The 18,272-nt window shown below is 41.9% G+C and overlaps 1 protein-coding gene across 1 annotated transcript in view; it reads right to left on the bottom strand.

The window, feature by feature from the left end:
• kpnb1 (karyopherin (importin) beta 1) overlaps window positions 1–18,272 on the bottom strand; it is a 102,590-nt gene that overhangs the window by 10,826 nt on the left and 73,492 nt on the right. Inside the window, exons 19-21 of the mRNA XM_052135528.1 lie at window positions 11,165–11,270; window positions 10,957–11,071; window positions 10,564–10,725 (exon numbers count right to left, since the gene is read on the bottom strand). Coding sequence (XP_051991488.1) covers window positions 10,564–10,725; window positions 10,957–11,071; window positions 11,165–11,270 — 383 coding nt within the window. The remainder of the gene's footprint in view (window positions 1–10,563; window positions 10,726–10,956; window positions 11,072–11,164; window positions 11,271–18,272) is intronic.

Here is an 18,272-nt window from a genome sequence, read left to right on the forward strand (position 1 = left end):
ACCTTATGGTCCGGAGCTGATCTAGTGATACCGAAACCTTGGACCAAAAGTGACCTGATGGGACCAGCAGTGGAAAAGTCTCTTGATACCATCAGCCCAGTCTACTTGTTGAGAAAGACCGTCTACTGCATCTGATGAAGAAGCTGTGCGCCAACCGTGATGGATGAAGAATAAAGATACAGTTGCGCAGAAAACACAGATTAATCAGAATAGAGACTGAATAGGAATCCTGGACTGTGTGACCAAGTGCGAGGAATAGGGAAGCAGCCATGGCGGACAGTGAGAGGAAAAGCTTGGTGTGGGCCATCAAGAAGGACTTGCTCACTCTTTCTGCAGATGAACTGTTCCAGATTGCCAAGTCGGTCGCTCCAGTGCCAGGAATCGACCAGTCTTGCCTCAAGTTGGGGGATGAGGAGAGTTGTTTTGAGTACATCAGCAACTTTGTGTAGTAAGCCCTTGTTAGAGTCTGATGATTCAGGTACGGCACACTTATTAGAGTTGAGAGATGTTATTGATATGGTCATTCAAGGTCATGTTTCTGATTCACAAGTGCATGTAGCATGTGAGAGTTCACACGATGTGTTCTCAAACCTCCAGATTGATGATAGCAGCGTTGAAGTAAGTCAAACTAATGTTGATGTAAATTCAGTTGTGACTAATGGTAATGAAACTACTGGTGTTGTCACTGTTAATGCAACTTGCACTACAACTACTCCAGTTAGGGTAACACATGACACAGAGCTACAGAAAATACTTACTAGTTATGAGGAGCTTAGTAAGAAAATAATGCAATACATACCCACACCCACTACGCCGTCTGCATCTCAATCACCTGCAAAAACACAGCTCATGCCACAGAATAGGGATGCATCAGACACCAGGTGTCAACCTGGTGATACCACACCTGTGACACAGGACAGGGTGGTCTCCTTAAGAGATCTTTCCTACCTCCATCGCAGAGTTTAAGGTTCAGGGAGGGCAGATTGGAGACCAGGGTTCAGACATCTGCCGACAGATTGAAGAAGGCTTAAAGGAGCAGTTCAGTGATGCAGATATTGTAAAAGCCATCCTCAGAGCTATCAAACCAGGAGCTTTCAAAGATATGTTGATGCATAAGGATGATCTTACCATAGAAGAGTTAAAAGGGTTTCTCCATTCCCACCTGGGTGAACAAAGTAACACAGAGCTGTTCCAAGAGCTTATGTGCACTAAACAAAAAGACAATGAGACGCCACAACAGTTCCTGTACAGAGTCATAGGACTTAAACAAAAGATCCTTTTGACCTCAAAACATGCAGATACAGATGTCAAGTACAGTGCAAGCACAGTCCAAGAGGTTTTTCTACACACTGTGTATCAAGGCCTGGGGCATAAGCATGATGATGTCTGCAGGGAGCTCAAACCATTGCTTGTTGACACCAGAGTTACTGATGAGACCATTTTAAAACAGATGAAAAAGATTGAGTGATAAAAGTGAAAGACAGCGACGGTTGGGTCCAACCACCCGCCAGAGACTCACAAATGCACACAGTGCTCAGCTTGAGATTAACGCTGCTCAATGTCCTAGTAACAAGGAGGAAAGAGAGAAGAAACAAAAAGCAGACACGATCCAGCAGCTAACAGAGAAAGTTGAAAAGCTCACAAGTCTTGTGGAGCTCATGAAAGTCAATGGAGACACTGAAGCCAGAACAGATCAGCCACCCCTGGAAAGGAAAAGTAAATCAAAGGAGAGAGAAAACATATGCTTGTGACAAGTGTGTTGAACAGAATAGTCCTGATTGTTCACATTGTTTTCACTGTGGTGAAGAAGGCCACAGGGCGGTGGGCTGTCTGAAAAAGCAACGACGTCAGGGAAACTGGAGCCGGTCCCTGTCGGGGGACAAACAGTGACCAGGTCCCACCTGCTGTCCCAACCTGAGACATTTCATACTAGTCAGCCTAATAAAGAGCGACTGACAGTATCTAACACTAGATAACACTAACATCTAAACAGAAGACAAAGTAATACCAGAGAACCAGAGACTGACACAACCAAATGAGAAAACTGTTCATGACTTACCTAACAGCAAAGGCAAGCGCCTAGCCAATCTTATAGGAAGCAAAGCTCTCACCCATTGCAACCTAAATGGCTTAGCAGTCAGTGCCCTGCTAGATACAGGAGCTCAAGTAAGCATGATTGACAAAGACTGGAAAAGTAAGTACATACCTGACATCACCATTAGACCACTCAGTGAAATTATGGATGATGAAGAAGAGTTAAAGGTCTATGCTGTGAATGGTGATCTTCTCCCTTTTGAGGGCTGGGTAACCCTTACAGTCAACTTGATGGGGAATGAGGACCCCAGTCTGTCAGTAACTGTGCCTTTTCTTATCAGCAGTCTTGTGTTGGAGAGACCACTGCTGGGTTTCAACGTGCTGGAAGAGATGATGCAAGAACAACCTGAAAAACTGATCCCCACCCTCACCAGTCTGCTCAGTAACGCCATGTTGATACCAGCAGAAAAGGCAGCACTACTGGTGAATTTCATCCAAACCAACAAACCCACTGTGCAGTGTGGACGTTTACGGACAGGCAGACAGGACACTGTCATTTAAGCAGGTCAGGTGGCGTGGGTCAAGTGTCAAGTCCCACCCAACATGGACTTATCTGACCCAGTCTTCCTGTTTGAGCCTGATGACAACAATGTGCAAATGGCGCAACTGGATGTTGGTGAAGGTCTGCTAGAGGTTCAAAGTTCAAGAAAACCCTGTGTAGCTGTACCAGTGGGAAACAACACAAAACATGCAGTCATTCTACCAAGAAAGACCGCCCTCGGCAGCATCTGCTGTGTTGAAAGGGTGATGACAGTCGAGTCACCTGAAACACCCAAACCCACAGTGACCGTCAACAGTGCTGTTTCTACATCTGCCGATGCCAGCACAACACCCTGGCAACCTCCCATCGACCTCAACCACCTTGATGAAGAGCAAAAAGCAAAAGTAAACAAAATGCTGTGTGAAGAAGCTGGGGCTTTCGCCCGTGACAGTAATGATATCGGATGCATACCAAGCTTGCAGATGTCAATCAACCTTAAGGATGAGATCCCTGTACAGAGAACTTACGCATCGGTCCCAAAACCGCTGTTTAAAGAGGTGAAGGAGTACATACAGGAATTGCTGCTAAAAGGATGGATAATCAAATCCAAGTCCCCATATGCTGCTCCAGTTGTTTGTGTCAGGAAGATGGCAGTCTGCGACTGTGCAACGACTATCGCCTCCTGAATAAGAAGACCGTTCCTGATCGACACCCGCTGCCCAGGATACAAGACCTGATAGACACCCTTGGTGGTTACGTCTGGTTTAGCATCCTGGACCAAGGGAAAGCCTACCACCAGGGTTTTGTCGCTGAGGGTTCTCGCCAGTTTACTGCCTTCACTACTCCATGGGGTCTCTACGAATGGGTTCGTATTCCATTTGGACTCTCAAATGCCCCTGCAGCATTGCAGCGGAGCATGGAGGAGATGCTAGGCCCCCTCAGAGATGAATGCGGCATCCCATATCTTGATGACGTGCTCTGTTATGCAAAGACATTTGACGAACATGTTGAGACCATTCGCAAAGTTCTTCAGGCTCTCCAGTGCCATGGGGTAAAACTGAGACCTGAGAAATGTGAACTTTTCAGACAGGAAGTCCGGTATGTGGGTCGCCTTGTGTCAGCCGAAGGACTCAAGATAGACCCAAGAGACCTTGAAGCTGTACAAACCCTGACAACCAAGAAACCACAGACAGTTGAAGTGAGGAAACTAACTGGGTTCTTAGGCTACTACCGGTCATATATCCAGGATTTTTCAAGGATTGCAAAACCAATTTATGAGCTGCTCCAGACTAAACCAGGGAAAGCCCAGGTTCAAACTCGTGGCAGGAACATTAAACGCCCGCAGCTGCCATCCCAAGAGCCTGTTGACTGGACCGCTGTGCACCAGGAAGCCCTTGAACAACTGGTCAACCTTCTCACAAATCCACCTGTCTTGGCCTACCCCGATTTCAGCCTACCTTTCACACTACATACTGATGCATCAGACCAGGGCCTAGGGGCTGTACTTTATCAGTGCCAGTATGGGACGCTGAGAGTCATTGGATATGGTTCGCGGACGCTGACACCAGCCGAACGCAATTACCATCTGCATAGTGGAAAACTGGAGTTTCTTGCACTGAAATGGGCTGTATGTGAGAAATTCCGCCCCACACTTCACTGTTTACACAGACAACAACCCACTGACCTATGTCATGAGTACAGCAAAGCTCAACGCTGTTGGTCATCGCTGGGTTCGGGAACTATCAGATTTTCGGTTCAACATAAAATACAGGCCTGGGAAGTTGAACGTGGACGCAGACACACTGTCCCGCCTCCCCTTGGATATGGAAAACTATGAGGTAGCTTGTTAAGAGGAGCTCTCAGATGAGGCAGTTCACGCTACATGGGATGGAAGTCAGGCAGCGGAAAGGAAAGATATAGCCTGGGTTGCCGCGCTCAACATTTCTGCCCCAGACACTTACCAGCAGCCTCATTGCCACCTGCCGACCATCAGCCATGATGATCTCGTAAGAGCTCAAAGAGAGGATCAAGCCATAAGTAAGATCATGGAGTTGAAAGAGTCAGACACAAAACTAGCAGATGAAATACGCAGAACCGTAAATGGAGCCGCCCGGAAGCTGCTTCATGAGTGGAGCAAGTTATACCTGGAAGATGGCATCATGTACAGACGGACAAAGGCAGTTAGTCCTTCCCACAAAATACTATAAAGATTTCAGTGGGGAAACACCACGTCTCTCTGTCTCACCATTTTTCCTGTATTTTAGGACACATATAGCTGCCTATGGGTGCCGCTGCCCGGTACCCGTAACACTTGCTCAAGGACACAATGGTGGTGGCCGTGGGGTTAGAACCAGCAACCATCTGATTAACAACCCTGTGCTTTAGCCACTACGCCACCACCACTCCACAAAGTGCACGGAGCTCGCCGTTCACACATCCGATCCTCGCATGGAGTCATGTGACCTGCTTTCATCAGTATCTTAAGGATTTGGGAATCATTTTGATTCTAGGAACATCTGAAGCCAAACCAGGACAGATTGTTTTCTAATCTCAAACATCATGCAGGAACTGTATTAAAATAGTACACCTGACTTGGTTCAAAATCTATACAAAAGGTCCAGACTTATGTTTATCATTGTCCTTTCATTGTTTTAAGATGCACCCAGTAATTGTTTTACTCCTCAAGAAATGAATAGTAATTTTGAAACCTGTATAAAATCATGAGGACTCACATCAGTAACCTTATAAAAGCTGTTTTACTCTACATGGAGGATCCACACATGGGGGCAGCCATGTTAGGATCACATGACCAGCTGAATACTACGCTTAATCTCAGTAAACATCTAGTTATTGGTCAATTCAACTCAGGGATTAAATTAATCATGGCTGACTGTGAAGTGAATTTCTACAATGGCATCGGCAACTAAAAACTACTGCATTTTCAATTATTCTGCATCCAAACAGCTAGGTGTCACCAAGTCCACGACAATCAACAAATTTACTGAGTGCACCTTTAACAGTTACATTTGTAATGCTATAAAATCACGAGAAAGACTGTCTGGCTCCTCAGTGGTTAGGTTGTTATTATTTTTATACTACTTTCTAACAATTTATGAAAAAATAAGACTAAACATTAAAACAAACAAAAACTGCCACAGCTGTAAGGAAAAATTCTGTTACAGTTTACTTAGAAAAATGTTAGTAAAAGGTGTTGATGTGGAGACTTGTAATTGACACGGATGAAGGGCATGCATTTCTCTCTCTCTCGTCAGTGCTGTTCAGAATGTCAGAGCTGTCTAGGCTATTGAAATGGTTGAATGGCTTCATAGCAATTTAAAATAGGGATTTCTCATGTAAAACTCAAATGGGTGTTGTAGAAATTGATACTCATTGATCAGTGATAGTCATTGCAAGGGAATGCTCCTGTGTCTGAGGAATGCAGAGGGGGAGGATCTGCTTCTGTCATAGACCTTGGGATAAAAGAGTATAAAATACAAGTCAGCCCTCCCCTTCGGGTCTCACTCATGGCACAGATTAACTCCTGTGTAATGACTGGGTCCTTCTTGCAAGAATAAATAATTTTAAAAGATTGAGTCAGAGTGTCTCTTACACAGTGATAATGGTTGGTTGATAATTTTTTTGCCTTCCCAACCTCGAAACAAGACTTGGCAGCAGTAGCAAAAGCTCTTAACCGAGATTGTTCAGAGATGGGGAATTCCAAGGAAAATCAGCTCGGACAATGTGACACACTTTGTCAATGAAGCAATAAAGCAGGTGGGTCAGTTTTTGGGAATTGACATGACACACTGCAGTTACCACGCTGCCAGTGGAGGCACTGTTGAGAGGGAGAATCAAACGATCAAGAACAAATTGGCTAAATGCTGTGAGGAAACTGGGCTCACATGGGTTAAAGCACTCCCAATTGTGTTGATGTACACCAGAATAAGAGTCAAAACAAATTTGTCCATTTGAAATACTTTTTGGTAGATCCCCATTCATGGAAATAGAAGGGGAAACGAAGGCTGCCATCAACATATCTGTGTGAGAATGACATGTTGAATTATTGCAAAGAAATTTCTTCTCTGTTGTCCAATATTTGTGTTCAGGTGAAAGATGCTCAGAGAGGTTGCTGAAACCCTCCTGCCTTAAATCAGGCCTGGCGATTTTGTTGTGATTCGTGACCTGAGGAGAAAGAGCTGGAAGGCGAAAAAAGGTGGCTGGCACCATTCCAAGTGCTACTAACGACTCACACGTCAGTGAAGGTCGCAGAGAGAGCTACGTGGGTTCATGCCAACCATTGCAGGAAAGTTCCGCCCACATCGCAGGAGAATCAGCAACAGGAAGAGATTGTTCCGAGTTAATGTCAATAAACGCCGAGGTCAAGTTTGAACACCAAGCACCACTATCAGTGGAAGAGCAAGGCCAACCACAGAGAATAACACGGCCTGTGTGCAGAGTGAACCCCATCGTGTGGTCACAAGCAGTAATCACCTATGTCTGCAGAGATCCATGCAAGTGGGGCGACGTGAAAGTGTACTACTACGACTACAAGGGAAAGAAAGAAATGTTGAAATTTTGCCTGGGGTTTTACCAAAGCACTATGCAGCAAATGTGGGGTGGTCATTGTTCTTAGGGGTGGGTACAACGGTAAATATTAATAAGATAAATGGGCTAGCATGGACATTATTAGCAATAGCTAATAGCACAGAAAATGCTTTGACAATGATAAATGATGAAATGAAACAGTTAAGAGATGCGGTCATTCAAAACAGGTTGGTTCTTGATATGTTAACTGCAGAGAAAGGGGGAGTTTGCAAAATGTTGGGAATGTCTTGTTTCAATATTCCAGATTACAGCAACAACATCACAAATGTAATTTAACACATGAGAAAAGCCATACAGGAGCCAGAACATGTTGAGAGTACATGGTTTACTTGGTTTATGAATCTCTGGGGAGGATGGGGGTATTGGCTGATTCAAACTGTGTTTCCAATTGCGGTGATAGTACTGTTGATATTGTTATGTTTACAATGCATTATAACATGTGTTTCCAGCTCAGTACAGTGACTGATTAAAGCAGGGATGTCTGTTCAATTGGCATTGTAAAGATGACAGTATATCCAGAGGATGATGAACACAAATATGATACGAGTAGCAAGAGCTACTGTGAAATGTGTTAAAAATGAGGTATGTTTTCCCTTTCTGATAATGTTTTGATATATAAAGAGTTATAAGCAGCGGTCATCCATGTTACGAGAGGACATACAAGGAGAGGGTTTGAAATGAGGGATTTTGTTATACTTTTATTCTTTGTATTTTTATAGCCTGCTGACATACCGTAATTTCCGGACTATTGAGCGCACCGGAATATAAGCCGCACCCACTGATTTTTAAATAAAATATTATTTTGAACATAAATAAGCCGCACCTTTCTATAAGCCGCAGGTGCCTACCGGTACATTGAAACAAATGAACTTTACTCAGGCTTTAACGAAACACTGCTTGTAACAAAAATAAATAGGCTTTAACGAAACACGGTGTGGCAGCGGGCGTGGTCAAGCGCCCGTCCGGAGAGAAAAGCGGTAAGGGCGCTTACACCTGAGCTAAATTATGTCTAACACCGGTGTCTAATTTCAGTAAGCGTGGGGAGAGCGGCATAAAAAGGCAGCAGCCACAGAGCTGAGAGAGTGACACACGTCAGTCTAGTGTTGGCACATAGAAGAATTGAGAAACTTTATAAAATTGATTGTAAACATTGCTGTGGCCATTAAAAGCCTTACCTGGAATGTCAAGTGCCCTGCTGAAAAAACTGTCACACTGGTGCCCGTGTGACAGTTTTCCCAAGAAGGACACGTGAAGCAGGGCACTTGAAATTAGACACCGGTGTTAGACATAATTTAGCGCAGGTGTAAGCGCCCTTACAGCTTTTCTCTCCCGGACGGGCGCTTGACCACGCCCCCGCTGCCACACACGGCTTGTAATAAAACATTTGCAGTAAACAGTAGCCTACCAAGAAAGTCATTGGTCACTATCTTCCTCCTCTTGTGCACATGAAACCACTGAAGTCATCTCCTTCGGTGTCGGAGTTGAATAGCCTCAGATTTAGTTGTCTTTTTGCACTGAGTCAATTCCTCACGCTGCCGTTTCCAGCGTCTTATCATCGACTCATTAAGACCAAGCTCCCGTGCAGCAGCCAGATCAATCGCCTTCAACTTGAAAGCAGCATCATATGCGTTTCTCCATGTCTTTGCCATGGTGAGGGTGACAAAATTACTACCGTAATCAGAATGATGGGAAGTTTGAGCGCGCTCGATTTAATCTAAACAGTAAACAAAAAAAGTTGTTTTGACCTTAACCCGTTTTTTTAATAAAATTTGAAAGCGGGAAAAATCCATATATTAGCTGCGTCATTGTATAAGCTGCGAGGTTCAAAGCGTGGGAAAAAAGTTGCGGCTTATAGTCCAAATTACGGTAAACAAAATGTTAAATTGATGTGTTTTTCCTACTTAATCTGTACACTATTCCTTGTTTATACTGAGGTGACTGAGGGTCTGATTTTATGTCAGATGTGCAGTAACAGGGTTTACTCATTTAGCCCAGCTTCAGATAAAGTCTTTACTTGCTTGCTAATACTTAAAGGACTATCCCCACAAAAAAAAAAAAAAAAAGCCTAAGCTTTTTTACTTTTTCCAAATGTTATTTCACAAAGTCAAGTCAATTTTATTTGTATAGCGCCTTTCACAACACACATCATTTCAAAGCAGCTTTACAGAATATTAGCATTAACAGACGATAAGAACTGTAATGTCTATAAAGTCGATTAATCATCATTGTGTAATTTAGATAAAATACGAATTTTAATAGTGTTTATAAATAATTAAATTATAATTGTATTAATAACCCCAGTGAGCAAGCTGTAGGCGACTGTTAAACAAATGTTTAAGAGAGTGATAATTTAAGCGCAAATCTGAGAGAGTGCAAGTGTGATGACTTAAAATTTGTCTTATTGTTTATTATTGTGATTGAGTAATCTGAATGATAAAAAGCGGGGAATTGTTGTAGAAATTGATACTCATTGATAGTCATTGCATGGGAATGCCCCTGTGTCTGAGGGATGCAGAGGGGGAGGATCTGCTTCTGTCATAGACCTTGGGATAAAAAAGTCAGCCCTCCATTTCGGGTCTCACTCATGGCACAGATTAACTCCTGTGTAATGACTGGGTCCTTCTTGCAAGAATAAATCATTTTAAAAGACTGTTTGAGTCAGAATGTCTCTTACACAGTGATAATGGTTGGTTGAAATTTTTTTTGCCACAACGTGGGTCACATAAGTTTTGTTGTCTGCATCATGATATCAAAGCAAGCCCAATTTGTTTCACCGGCCCAAAAGTTTGCTTCGATGGCAGCCGAAAAATTTTAAATGCAGAAAAAACCCTGGAGGACATTGATTAAACCACTGAAGTCATAAGGATTACTTTTGTGCTGCCTTTGTCATTTTTGGAGACCCATTCACTTGCATTGTAAAGACACATCATCTATCTTTGTTTGTTTTCCACGGAAGAAAGAAATACGATTTTGAGACTGCGTAAAGGTGAATAATTCATGAGAACTACTTTTGGGTGAACTTAACTAAGCCTTCAGTTTCAGTGTGAAGATAAAGTGGAAGTCAGCTGTGATGACCACATTCTTTCCTCATTAACTGTCAAAACATCAGACATTTAAATCAAAATCTCTTACATTTATGACAAAAATTTATTTAAAAATGCAAAGATGCAAGATGACTGGACGCCATTTCCTGAATTAAACATGCATGTAATGAGGTCATGTGACAACCTAAAATACTTAATAAAATGTTACATGATGCATTCTGTTGCACATACATTTTTGAAATATTTACTGCCCAGTATACTAGTAATCCATTCTGAACAAAGCTTTGGTAAAGACGAAGACCTTAAATTTAGACAGATCTGAAAGGTTTAGTCACGCACCAAGCTTGGCTCTTCAGCTTGCGTAGCTCCTTTGTGGCCCATGTTGCTAAAGTCTTTGTCTTGCTCGTTTTGGACCTCCGGCCTTCAGTCAGAAGATCATTGATCTGAGGTCGAATCTCCACCATCTTCATCACATCTTTGCCAAAAGTCGTACACAGGTCACTTTAGGAGGGAACACACAAGCATCAGAACTGTCAGCTCTATTAAACACTAGGGCAAGGAATTTAACATGCAAAACCAGTAACAAATTCCTTGAAATGTATCAGTATTAAAAAGAGCAAAGCTAGCTTTAGTGGATTGAGCTTGGTATTGTATTAATGATGGAACAGGTAGGTGAAAGCAAGTAAATAAAAATAATAAAATCAGCTCTGGGGGAAGTGCTAAAGCTTTTACCCTATGAGGCCTACAGCATTGGCAACAACTCCATCTGAATGGTCTTCATCCTCAGCAATGTGGTGAATGAACGACAGGATGAACTCAACACGAGGCTGAACCAGCATTACATCAGCTGCACAGAGCACAAACAGGAAAGAGGTCAGTGGTTTAAACATCAATCACGTGTCACTTCACAGTTACGAGACTGGTGTCATGGTAAACTTACGGTGTACATTCTCCTGGTCTCCTTTCAAACCCTGGATGATCCCAGTATAAGCTTCCAGACAGCCTTCTCTCAGCTCATTCAAATAGTCCACCATATCATAATCTGTCTGGAATGATAACAGCAGCTTCTAGTTCATCACCAGGTTAACCCATTTTAAGTCCAGATTTTCATTTGCAGTGCTGTGTATTTTTCATACTAAATTGTTTTATATGTTCAAGGAGATATAACATAAAACAAAAGGCAACCTGAGTAAACACAAAATGCAGGTTTCAAATATATATTTTAATCTGAAGCAAAAAAAGTTAACTATCGCCCATGTGAAAAACTAACTGCTCCCTTAAAATAGCTGGTTGTGCCACCTTTATCAGCAACAAATTCAACCAAATGCTTCTAATAACTGGAGATCAGTCTTTCACAAGGCTGTGGTGGAATTTTGGCCCACTCTTTTTTGCAGAACTGCTTTAATTCAGCCACACTGGAGGGTTTGAGCATGAATTGTACGTTTAAGGTCCTGCCACAGCATCTCAATCGGGTTCAAGTCAGGACTTTAACTAGGCCACTCCAAAACTTACATTTTTCATCTTTTGAGCAATTCAGAGGTGGCTTTATTCCTATGCTTTGGATCATTGTCTTGTTGCATAATCCAGTTGCACTTGATTTTCAACTCAACTGCTGACAAGATGTTCTCCATTAGGATTTTCTGGTAAAGAGCAGAATTCATGTTTCCCTAAATTATTGCAAGTCACCCTGGCCCTGATGAAGCAAGGCATACTCACACCATCACACTACCACCACCAGCTTGACTGTAGGCATGTTCTTTTAGTGGAATTCTGTGTTTGATTTATGCCAGATGTAACAGGACCCCTGTCTTCCTGACAGTTCCACTTTCGACTCAGTCCACAGAACATTCTCCCAAAACGATTTTAGGATCACAAAAGGTGTGTTTTGGTCATAAAGCTTGACTTATTGATGCCTGCAGATCCTTGGATGTTGTCCTTGGCTTTTTTGTGACTTCGTCAAGAGTCGTCACTGTGCTCTTGGAGAAATTTTAGAAGGCCAGCCACTTCTGGGAATGTTCACTACTGAGTCATTATCTCCAAATGGAGACAACTTGACCACACTCACTGTGGTTCTTTGGAGTCCCAGAGCCTTTGAAATAGCTTTGAAATACACCAGTCTGGGAAGGGTTACAATCACCTTTTTCCTCAACGTTTCCCAGACGTTCAACATTGGCATAGTGTCCTACTGGGCGAGACATTTTAGCCAAATTCATACTGCTGAAAAAGCTCAATTAAGGTGTTGATTGAATTGAACAGGGCTGTGTCTAGTCCAGCTGAACCCCAATATGAATGCAGTTTCATTGATTTGGGGATTTAGTAACTAAGGGGGCAAATACTTATTCCACACAGGCCCAGTTGGTATTGGATAACTTTTTTGCTTAAATATCATTAGCATGTAAAAACTGTTTGATTTCCTTTGCTTTATGTTAGATTTTGTTTGAATTTTTGAAACAATTTAGTATGATATACACACAAAAACAGAAGAAATCAGGACAGGGCAAATACTTGAGATTTCTTTTTTTTTTATTTATTTATTTTTTTAACATTTTACAAGGTATAATGAAGCTAAAAGGCCAACTTTGCTGAAATCTCCAGCCCATGTTTTCTATAGAATTGTCAGAACAAGTTTCTCAGTCCGTTTCATATTTTAAGTCGGAAATATCGTAATTGGAAGCTCCTAGCACATGAATGAACAAGCTATGTAGTATTTACTATTGAGAAACTCTGAATTCTAGATGATACCCGATTTGCGACACTGGAAGGAGTGTTGTCATGAAAGATGGACTAAAAACATTATACTAAATTATTTTAATTTGTGTTTTATTTCAATATATATTCAATATGACATATTATAAATGTAAACCTAATGTCAACCACTATAATGAGACTTCACGGTTTGTTTTTTTGCAAATAAATTGGCAAAAATATAAATACCAGAGATTTTCCTCGGTTTCTCAGGTACAATCCTCAATTAATAGATGTAAAACACTTTGTGTACACTTTTTTTTCTGTGGGAATGAAAAAATGTCGAGTTTTTCATACAGAGCAATTATTGGAGGATTCTGCCTTTATGGTTGGAATGTCTACCTCAGGAAGACACATTTGATAGTGAGTTGTGAGGTGAATTTGAGGTGTTAGATGTGATATTAGATTGCCTTTCATCACGTTAGAGATACCCCATTGTAATTCTGCACTTATTATCGCTAAGATGGTCTAAAGAGCTCTCCCTATCATGAAAAATTTGCATTGGTATGCTGTACTTTTCGACTGGTTCTATTATTAAAAAAAAAAAAAAAAAACACAATTTCTCCTTTTTTAGAAACCTTGTAACTCTTAGCCAACACTTAAGGTGAACTTTTAATACCCTTAAGGTTTACTTAGGAAAATGGCAGATAAGGGGCTTTATGAAACACTTCAGGGAATATATATATTTAAGGGAAATTGTAGAGGATTGACATTACCTATAAAGACACTTAAGTATTTTGTTTTCTGCAAAACCACTACATTTAAGGGAATCTTCAGCGCGATCTTAAAGAACCCCTCCAGTGAAAATAATGTTTACATGTCCATATGGTGTTTTTTTTTATATGCTAGAAGACATACCATGTGAAATGAACAGTCAACAAACACCATGACTTGGAACTGCAGAGTACCAAAGACACCGATTCAAACAGCCAGGGTTTCATAGGTCACAAACCTAAGGAATCAATCCAGTCAAGTTGAAGAGTGGGGCATTCCATATCTTTAGCATACACTACGGCGAAGCAAGGGACACCAGAAGCCAGATGTAGCTATGTATCTGTATTTTGCAAGCTACATTTCAGTATTTTCATGTTCTTTTTTAGGATGTAAAGTTGCAAAAGGATGAGACTTCATGCATCACCAAAGGGTGCTGTTTATTTGGAAAAACAGTAAAATCCCAGTAAAACTTCAGAGAAAAGTCATTTTCCAGAGAACTGTTCTGAAAATGATACCCAAAAACAGATTGGTTTTGCCACTAAACGTATAATATAGCGCAACAATATTTATATACACACACAAATGTTAAAATATACGTTTTATTTTATATTCCATTTACAACAATTTTAATCACATATTTAAGCCTCTAAAAAATATATGGTGACAAATTAAATTTTAAAAAGTACAACTGTAATTTTAATGTTGAACTTAATATGTTGATAATACGATGTTTATAATACGAGCGGTCACTTTTGGAAATTTCACATCAACTACACATTTGAACAAATTATTAAAAAGTTGAAATTCAACTTTTAAGCGGGTGTCAGAAATTTTTTATTTTTTTTTGTGACAGAAAAAAAAAAAAACACATGACTAGCATTTTCACGTAGTAAAGGGGTGGCGTAAAGTCACACCATCAACTCTTGGTGAAAAAAAAACGTGCCCTCACACGTTATACATTTTGATCAACTCTTCTTAGTATCTTCAATTTAAACAGGAAGTTAGTTGACAACATTCAGAAGAGCGGAGCATGGAAAAGGGCCAGGGATGAATAATGTATCAAAGATCCTTTTACTCAAACAGGCTGGGGCACACATTCAACAAGGCCTTAAAACTGAAAACAGGTTATCTGCCAGTTGACCGACATTGGATATTGCTGAAATATTGAAAGAAAAGCAATAACAGATTAATCTGACGATGGTTGTTAATAGCCTATATTAAATGCGTTATACATTTGTTCTATGTCTTTTCTTTCTGTGATGGGGCGAGCCAGAGAGGCTTCAATAATCCAAATTAGGGTACCTGGGTAGCTCAGCAGGTAAAGACACTGACCATAACCCCTGGTGTCGCAAGATAGAATCCAGGGTGTGCCAAGTGACTCCAACCAGGTCAACTAAACCATCAAATTGGCCCTGTTGCTAGGGAGGGTAAAGTCACATGGGGTAACCTCCTCATGGTCGCTATAATGTGGCGAGTTGTGCGTGGATGCCACGAAGAATAGCGTGAAACCGGCACACGCATCATGTCTCCATGGTAAATACAAGCCACATGATAAGATGCGTGGATTGACTGTCTTATGCTGCGTTCACACCGGACGCGAATAGCGCGTCAGGCGCGAGTGATTTCAATGTTAAGTCAATGCAAAGACGCGTTACGCGCGTAAAAAATTCCTGCGGCACGAATGAGGCGTGAGCGGTGCGCGGTAGACGCGAATACGCCTCATTTGCGCATCACGCTCGTGCGAATTGAGCGCCTGGCGCTACATGCTGAATGGTGCATATTGTGCATTCACGCGTTTGACGCTGAATCGCGTCTGCCGCCCGAAGTTGAAAAATCTGAACTTCGGCGTCAATTCGCCGCGTTAACCAATCAGGAGCCTAGCTGCCTGCTGTCACTCAGGAGGTAAAGTGACGTAAACTCCCGCTCGGAATCTTTCATTATTATTGTAATGTAAAGACAACCAACATTAGTGTCTGGACAGTGTTGAATAAGGAAAAAACACAGGACAGGTTAATTACTTTTGGAGGCTGGCTCCATTTATCATCAAAACAAAAATAAATAAATAATTTAACCTGATATACTACCATGGAAAACCTGACATTTTTAAAAAGTCTCAACTTAATAAATGTGCATGTTGTGGACCTGACATCCTGGAACTGGGGCTGACAACCTGGGAAAAAAAATACAAAATATAATAATAATGGACTATTTTTAGATAGTTTAGCTCTTTATAGGTTTGTGGGTGGCTCATAAAAGAGCCGTTGTGGGGAAGTCATGAGGAGGACTTCAAACGCTACTCCGTCAGCTGCCATGGTACTGCTCCCTCCGCCGAGAAGTGTGCCATAAAGACATCCCTCACCCGGAGTGCCTCTCTGGAGGAGTTGTTGGCCGCAACCCGACCCAGACCTGGCAGTGGCTCCTCTCCAGCATGTCCCGCGCCCCTCGCTGGTGGATCCAAGTACGGCGACGACGACCCATACGCCGCTGTTCTGCTCTCCAGAGCAAATACAGAGCGGTGACTCTCTCCACGAATGCTCGATCAACATCAGCCATCTTGTAAAAAGATGGCCGTCAACGGTTTCGCCTCCGAGTTTCATCGGATTTCGCCTCCGACGCGTAGAATTTCACTTCAAACTTTTGTTTTTTACGCGCGTCAATTTCGCTCTTGACGCGCGAATGGATTCAAAGTGGTCAAGCGTATAACTACACGCGGTAGGCGCGAATTTGACGCGCTATTCGCGTCCGGTGTGAACGTAGCATTAGACGTGGAGGCAACTGAGATTAGTCCTCTGCCACCCGGATTGAGGCGAGTCACCATGCCACCACGAAGACTTTGAGCGCATTGGGAATTGGTCATTACAAATTGAAAAAAAATTAAATCCAAGTTTAATTAAAATACCAGATGCAGTTTATTGTACAACCAAAATACCAATATTAAAAAAACAAACAAACAATAACAAAATAAAAACATTTGATGCATACCGCAGGACTTTTAACAATAAACTAGGCCAAAACACACTGGGACTCTTAATTTGAAATGTTCAATGTCCGTGCATCACTGCTTACATCTGCTAATTTTAAACAGATAAGAGAAATATAATATGCGCTCTTTCAATAATCTACAACGTAAGACAATATAAACACTTCAAACACATTGTCATTATCGATCAATGAATCATCAGCGATTCCTTGTTATAAACGTCCAGTGCTCACTGATTGCAGACCGCTCTGCAAAACACTGGAAACAGTATCAGGAGCTCCCCGCATGCTTGGAACAAAGCCATATCTTTTAAGGACACAGCCCATACTCTTTGAATGAAAATTAAGACTTTTGATATTAAGATGTAAGACTTATGACCTTAAATTTGAGAAAACTGACCCCCGAGAACCCTGTGGATATGCCAATGTAAATGTTTGAGGTAACTTGGATTGGTTTGTTGGGAAATGGGGCAAATATTTGAAGTTTTTGTAGGGCTCTAGGGGCAGTGGGATAAAATAGTTTTAATGTGTATGATTATATACAGTGAGGAAAATAAGTATTTGAACACCCTGCTATTTTGCAAGTTCTCCCACTTAGAAATCATGGAGGGGTCTGAAATTGTCATCGTAGGTGCATGTCCACAAGAGACATAATCTAAAAAAAAAAAAATCCAGAAATCACAATGTATGATTTTTTAACTATTTATTTGTATGATACAGCTGCAAATAAGTATTTGAACATCTGAGAAAATCAATGTTAATATTTGGTACAGTAGCCTTTGTTTGCGATTACAGAGGTCAAACGTTTCCTGTAGTTTTTCACCAGGTTTGCACACACTGCAGGAGGGATTTTGGCCCACTCCTCCACACAGATCTTCTCTAGATCAGTCAGGTTTCTGGGCTGTCGCTGAGAAACACGGAGTTTGAGCTCCCTCCAAAGATTCTCTATTGGGTTCAGGTCTGGAGACTGGCTAGGCCACGCCAGAACCTTGAAATGCTCCTTACAGAGCCACTCCTTGGTTATCCTGGCTGTGTGCTTCGGGTCATTGTCATGTTGGAAGACCCAGCCTCGACCCATCTTCAATGCTCTAACTGAGGGAAGGAGGTTGTTCCCCAAAATCTCGCAATACATGGCCCCGGTCATCCTCTCCTTAATACAGTGCAGTCGCCCTGTCCCATGTGCAGAAAAACACCCCCAAAGCATGATGCTACCACCCCCATGCTTCACAGTAGGGATGGTGTTCTTGGGATGGTACTCATCATTCTTCTTCCTCAAAACAGGGTTAGTGGAATTATGACCAAAAAGTTATATTTTGGTCTCATCTGACCACATGACTTTCTTCCATGACTCCTCTGGATCATCCAAATGGTCATTGGCAAACTTAAGACGGGCCTTGACATGTGCTGGTTTAAGCAGGGGAACCTTCCGTGCTATGCATGATTTCAAACCATGACGTCTTGGTGTATTACCAACAGTAATCTTGGAAACTGTGGTCCCAGCTCTTTTCAGGTCATTGACCAGCTCCTCCCGTGTAGTTCTGGGCTGATTTCTCACCTTTCTTAGGATCATTGAGACCCCACGCGGTGAGATCTTGCATGGAGCCCCAGTC

The sequence above is a fragment of the Xyrauchen texanus genome, chromosome 10 (assembly GCF_025860055.1).
Source record: "Xyrauchen texanus isolate HMW12.3.18 chromosome 10, RBS_HiC_50CHRs, whole genome shotgun sequence".
NCBI classification, from domain to species: Eukaryota; Metazoa; Chordata; class Actinopteri; order Cypriniformes; family Catostomidae; genus Xyrauchen; species Xyrauchen texanus.